The sequence below is a fragment of the Malurus melanocephalus genome, unplaced genomic scaffold, assembly GCF_030028575.1.
Source record: "Malurus melanocephalus ecotype Western Australia unplaced genomic scaffold, MMel_1.1 scaffold_722, whole genome shotgun sequence".
NCBI lineage: Eukaryota > Metazoa > Chordata > Aves > Passeriformes > Maluridae > Malurus > Malurus melanocephalus.
In genome coordinates this window covers 269686-275481 of record NW_026623954.1, presented here as the reverse complement: position 1 = coordinate 275481, position 5796 = coordinate 269686, and the positions used below count along the sequence as shown (strand labels likewise).

Here is a 5796-nt window from a genome sequence, read left to right as displayed (position 1 = left end):
CTGTCCCTGCTGTGGCTCTCAGCCGCTGTCACCCCCTGCCAGGTCCAGGCGTGCCGTGCCAGCGCTGCCCCGTGGGGGTGGCCCTCGTCCCCTCGGCCGCTGGACTCGTGTCACCCCGCAGTGGCATTTTACGAGGGACATTTCCTCAAGGTGCTGTTCGACCGCATGAGCCGGATCCTGGACCAGGTACCGGACATACACCCAGGACCCCATAATGGGGACAAAAAAAGCATCATCGGTGCTCAGTGGGAACAACGGGGAGTTTGGGGGGTCACCCCACATTTCTGAGCAAATCCCACCCCCCCACGCCAGCCCTACAGCCTGAACCTGCAGGTGACCTCGGTGCTGTCCCACCTGGCCGCCTTCCCCCACCCCCACCTGCACGAGTACCTGCTGGACCCCTACCTCAACCTGGCCCCCGGCTGCCGCTCGCTCTTCTCCGTCCTCGTCAGGGTAATGTCACCCGCCGGCATGGGGGGACACGGGGACACCCCCTGGATGTGRGATGTGACCCTGCTCCTCCCTGCAGGTGATCGGGGAGCTGATGCAGCGGCTCCAGCGTGTGCCCCACTCCAGGGCCAAGCTGCTCCTGGTGCGCCGGCAGCTCCTGGGGCTGGTGCCGGGAGAGCAGTGAGTGCTGCGGGGGTAAAATGCCCTTTCTTGGGGGGGTGGGGGTTACTCACAGACCCCTCCCCTTCAATCGCTCCTTTCCCCACCCCCAGGATGGATCACACGGTGCTGTTCAAGGGCGTGGTGGTGCTGGAGGAGTTCTGCAAAGAGCTGGCGGCCATCGCCCTGGTCAAGGGGCCACCCGAGGGGCCACCCTGAGCCCCTCCCTGACCCCTCCTCTTCAGCGGTGGCCACTGGGGATGGCCCAGCCCTCGTTTCAGTAGCCTCCGGTGGCCCTGTGGTAGCCAGGAATGGCTGTGACAGCGCGGGAAGGACCTCCAGGAGGGAGAGGAGGCACCGAGTCCTTCGTTGTCACCTTGGGCAGCCCCGAGGTGACGCCGCGGCCCCGTGCGGGGTGCGGAGCCGTGGGTGCTGTGGTTCCTCCTGGGTGCTGGGTTCCTGCTCCCCCCTCCCCTCGCTGCTGTCGGAGCTGCCCCGAGCCCCCCCAGGCTCCAGCAGGGAATTTTTAGGCAATAATGGGGTGTGGGGGGCAGTGCCCCCCAGACTCAGCTGTGAGGACTCGATTGTCCCCTGCCCTGGTGCTGTGGCAGGGGGGTGTGACGTGTGTGACACGTGTGTGACACGTGTGTGACACGTGTGTGTATGTGTGTGTGTGACGTGTGTGGGGTCAGGTGTGGGGTCCGGTCCCCCCAACCCCTCTCAGCCCCTCCCCAGGGTGACGGGACTCTGCTCTAATAAAGCTGTGACTCAGCCCCACTTTCTGTGTCCCCTCCCTCCCTACAGCGCCCGTGCCCCTTCCCAAACACCCCAAATATCCCAAAACCCCCTCCCCTATATCCCACCTCCAACCACAGCCAGGGGCATGGGAGAAGCAGCAGTCGGGTTTATTTTATTTCCATTCTCAGCACCTCCAGATCACGACCCAGTTCTGTCTCCTCTGCCCTCTCCCTCCCTACAGCGCCTGTGCCCCTTCCCAAACACCCCAAACCCCCTCCCCATATCCTTCTCCCCCATATCCCACCTCCAACCACAGCCAGGGATGTGGAAGCAGCAGTCGGGTTTATTTTATTTCCATTCTCGGCACCCTCAGACCAGGACTCAGCCCCACTTTCTGTGTCCTCTCCCTCCCTACAGCACCCGCGCCCCTTCCCAAACACCCCAAACCCCCTCCCCACATTTCCCCGTCCATATCCCACCTCCAACCACAGCTAGGGACAGGGGAGAAGCAGCAGCAGCAGCAGTCGGGTTTATTTTATTTCCACTCTCAGCACCTCCAGATCATGACCCAGCCCCATCTTCTGTGCCCCCTCCCTCCCTACAGCACCCGCGCCCCTTCCCAAACACCCCAAACCCCCTCCCCATATTCCCCCGTCCATATCCCACCTCCAACCACAGCCAGAGGTGTGGAAGCAACAGCAGCAGCAGCAGCAGCAGCAGCCGGGTTTATTTTATTTCCACTCTCAGCACCCCCAAACCACAACCCAGCCCCGCAGCTCCCCCATTCCACGGGCAGCTCATCCCGGGGCTCCCCGCTTCGGGCAGGACCAGCACGGGCTCCATCCCCCGGGCTCCGTGTCCCGCTCAGATCCTCCCCCGTCCCCAAAAAATCCAGGCTTTTTTTTTTCGGGTCTCTAACTCCTCACGGGCACCGCGGCGCTGACCCTGTGCAGGATGCGACCCTTCAGCCCCTCCTCCCGCACGGGCCACCAGCGCAGCGCGGGGTCGCGGGGCTCGGGGGGCTCGTCCCGCTGGCTCCCCGGTGGAATGCTCAGCACCACGTTAAAGCAGACACCGTCAGCCCCTCCGGGACCCCCGGCGCGGTGCTGCAGCCCCAACAGCCCCAGAGCTCCGGGCCGGGGTTCCCAGGCCAGGCAGTCCCGCAGCAGCCGCAGCAGAGGCGGCCGCAGCCCCGCCCGCAGCTCGGCCGGGGATGTCCCGCAGGCCACCACGGGCAGGCGGAGCTCGCCGCCGGTGGCCAGCAGCAGCCACAGGTCGCCGTTAGCGTTGGAGAAAGGCAGCAGGAGCCGCAGGCAGAGCGGGGAGCAGGGCAGCTCCCGCGGCAGAGTCGGGGGGTGCGGGGGGCTCCGGCGGTAGCGGGCGGCCAGCTCCAGCACGGGAAGGATGTCCAGCGAGCGCAGCGGCAGCGCCCGCGGGTCCCCGGGCCACCAAGTGGCTTGTAGGGACTCGGCGTCGGCCTCCTCGAGGGTCTTCAGGGTCCCGCCTGGGGGCACAGGGATGGCCGGGAATGGAGGGGACAGCAGGACACCGGGAAGGGGTTGGAGGGGGGTGGGTGGGGGCATTGAGACCCCCGAGGAGGGGCTGTGAGGGGACCCCGATACCCCAAATGGGGTTTGAGGGGTGGTGGCAGTGGCAGGGGACAGCGATGCTCTGGCACAAAGGTGGCAGGGGACGATACAATCCATCATGGGGTTTGCAGGGGACACCCAGGGGCACAAAGGTGGCAGGGAACACTGATGTTGGGGCACAGGGTGGGTGGGGACAGGGACACCCAATCCCGGGGATGCCATTTCCCACCCCGGGGTTGCCATTTCCCATCCCAAAGTTGCCATTTCCCATCCCGGGGATGCCATTTCCCATCCCGGGATCCCATTTCCCATCCCGGAGATGCCATTTCCCATCCCGGGGTTGCCATTTCCCATCCCGGGATCCCATTTCCCATCCCGGGGATGCCATTTCCCACCCCAGGGTTGCCATTTCCCATCCCGGGGATGCCATTTCCCATCCCAAAGTTGCCATTTCCCACCCCGGGGATGCCATTTCCCACCCCGGAGATGCCGTTTCCCACCCCGGGGATCCCATTTCCCACCCCAAGGTTGCCATTTCCCACCCCGGGGTTGCCATTTCCCATCCCAAAGTTGCCATTTCCCACCCCGGGGATGCCATTTCCCATCTCGGGGATGCCATTTCCCATCCCGGAGTTGCCATTTCCCATCCCGGGGATGCCATTTCCCACCCCGGAGATGCCGTTTCCCACCCCGGGGATCCCATTTCCCACCCCAAGGTTGCCATTTCCCACCCCGGGGTTGCCATTTCCCATCCCAAAGTTGCCATTTCCCACCCCGGGGATGCCATTTCCCATCTCGGGGATGCCATTTCCCATCCCGGGGATGCCATTTCCCACCCCGGGGCCATCGGGTGACACTCCAGCCGAGCCCCAGCTGTCCCCAGGAGCAGCAGCAAAGGACACAAACCCGTCACCCGCGCCAGGAAGGAGAAGCGGATCCAGGCCGGGCCCCTCTCCTCCAGCRCCAGCAGCGTGAGGGGCTCACACTCGAGCCCCGATTCCTCCTTCACCTCCCTCCGCAGCGCGGCCACGATGCCCTCGCCGGGCTCCATCCTGCCCGCGGGCAGGTACCACCGCCCCCGGCACTCGGGCTTGGCYTCCTGCACCAGCAGCAGCGCGTCCTGGGGGCGGGATGGGTTACTGGGGTAAGGCTGAACGAACTGGGATCGGGATGGCGTTACTGGGGGAAAAGGCTGCCCGAACTGGGACCGGGATGGCGTTACTGTGGAAAAAAGGCTGCCCGAACTGGGACCGGGATGGCGTTACTGGGGGGAAAGAACTGCCGAACTGGGATCGGGATGGCGTTACTGGAGTGAAAGAGCTGCCGAACTGGGATCGGGATGGCGTTACTGGGGGGAAAAGGATGTCCGGACTGGGGCGGACTGGGGCGGACTGGGGCGGACTGGGATCGGGATGGCGTTACTGGGGGAAAAGGCTGCCTGGGCTGGGACGGACTGGAACCGGGATGGCGTTACTGGGAGAAAGGCTGCCTGGACTGGGACGGATTGGAACCGGGATGGCGTTCCTGGGGTGAAAGAGCTGCCGGACTGGGACCGGGATGGCGTTACTGGGGAGCAAGGGCTGCGCGAACTGGGACGGACTGGGGCGGACTGGGACCGGGATGGCGTTAGTGGGGAAAAGGCTGCCGGACTGGGGCGTACTGGGATCGGGATGGCGTTATTGGGGTGAAAAGGCTGCCCGAACTGGGGCGGACTGGGATCAGGATGGCTTTACTGGAGTGAAAAGGCTGCCCGGACTGGGACCGGGATGGCGTTACTGTGGGAAAAGGCTGCCCGATCTGGGACCGGGATGGCGTTACTGGGGGGAAAGTGCTGCCCGAACTGGCACCGGGATGGCGTTACTGGGGTGAAAAGGCTGCCCGAACTGGGGCGGACTGGGACCGGCGGCTGCCTCACCTCCTCGTTGAAGAGCACGGCCAGCACGACGTAGCAAACGTTCCTGCCCAGGCGGACGGGCCCGGGGGGCGCGGGGGACCCCTCGAAAGTCGCGCCCACCTCCCAAGCGCCTCCATCGAGCACCGCCATCAGCTCCGGCACCGGCGCGTCCCCCATGGGCACGGGGGTCCCGCGGCAGCTGCGGGCGGCGAGCGGGGCCAGCTCAGGGCGTGGCTGGGTTTTGGGGTGGCGAGGGGACCCCCCAAACGTGCAGGCGAGGGGACAAAGAGCCGCGGCGCCGGGGGGGCTGCAGGGGGTGGTGAGGGAGGGGGTCCGGCGATTGTGGGGTGCACGGGGACGGGGAGTGAGGGGCGCTGGAGGCGGGGAAGGGTCTGCTGGACTGCGGGATGTGCAGGGGGGTGTAAATGGGGAGGGGTCTGCTGGGCTGCGGGGGGACGTAGCGAGGGAAGAGCTCGGTGGCCTTGGCGATGCAGGGCGGGGTGCAGAAGGGGAAGGGTCTGCTGGACTGGGGGACCCCCAGCGGGGCGTAGGAGGGGAAGGGGAAGGGGAAGGGGTCGCTAGGTTTGGGCAGCCGCGGGGGGCTGCGGTAGGACAGGGGCTGGCTGGACTGGGGCAGACATGGGGGGGCACAGGACGGGAAGGGCTGGCTGGACTGCGGGGGGCACACGGGGGTGCCCGGGAAGAGCTGGCACGATTTGGGGAGCCGCGGGGGGCTGCGGTAGGAGAAAGGCTGGCTGGACTGCAGCACGCACGGGAAGCTGAAGGAGGTGAAGGGCTGGCTGGACTGGAGGAGACTGGGAGGAAAAGGCTGGCCGGACTGGAGGATACTGGGGGGAAAGGGGTAACTGGACTGGTGGTTACTGGGGGGAAAAGGCTGGCCCGACTGGAAGATACTGGGGGGAAAGGGCTGGCTGGACTGGAGGATACTGGGGGGAAAGGGCTGGC

The 5796-nt window shown here is 66.0% G+C and overlaps 2 protein-coding genes across 2 annotated transcripts; one reads left to right on the top strand and one right to left on the bottom strand.

Annotated features, from left to right (window-relative positions):
* Positions 1-23: 23 nt before the first annotated feature.
* On the top strand, positions 24-1381 carry FHIP2B (FHF complex subunit HOOK interacting protein 2B). Its single transcript, XM_057384590.1, has 4 exons — positions 24-186; positions 313-453; positions 530-630; positions 723-1381. Exons 1-4 carry the CDS (start codon positions 166-168, stop codon positions 826-828), a joined length of 369 nt encoding a protein of 122 aa, XP_057240573.1. The 5' UTR covers positions 24-165; the 3' UTR covers positions 829-1381.
* A 621-nt stretch (positions 1382-2002) lies between these two features.
* On the bottom strand, positions 2003-5007 carry NUDT18 (nudix hydrolase 18). The gene is made up of 3 exons (XM_057384597.1): positions 4852-5007; positions 3843-4056; positions 2003-2851 (listed from the first exon to the last, which is right to left on the bottom strand). The coding sequence occupies exons 1-3, from the start codon at positions 5005-5007 to the stop codon at positions 2262-2264; spliced, it is 960 nt and encodes a 319-aa protein (XP_057240580.1). The 3' UTR covers positions 2003-2261.
* Positions 5008-5796: the final 789 nt, after the last annotated feature.

What these genes read in the sequence shown, in the direction of transcription:
- FHIP2B (XM_057384590.1), top strand. Translation starts at nt 166, where the DNA reads ATGAGCCGGATCCTGGACCAG. An exon ending in TCTTCTCCGTCCTCGTCAGG is followed by an intron (nt 454 to 529) that starts GTAATGTCACCC and finishes TCCTCCCTGCAG; the next exon opens with GTGATCGGGGAGCTGATGCA. An exon ending in GGGCTGGTGCCGGGAGAGCA is followed by an intron (nt 631 to 722) that starts GTGAGTGCTGCG and finishes CCCCACCCCCAG; the next exon opens with GATGGATCACACGGTGCTGT.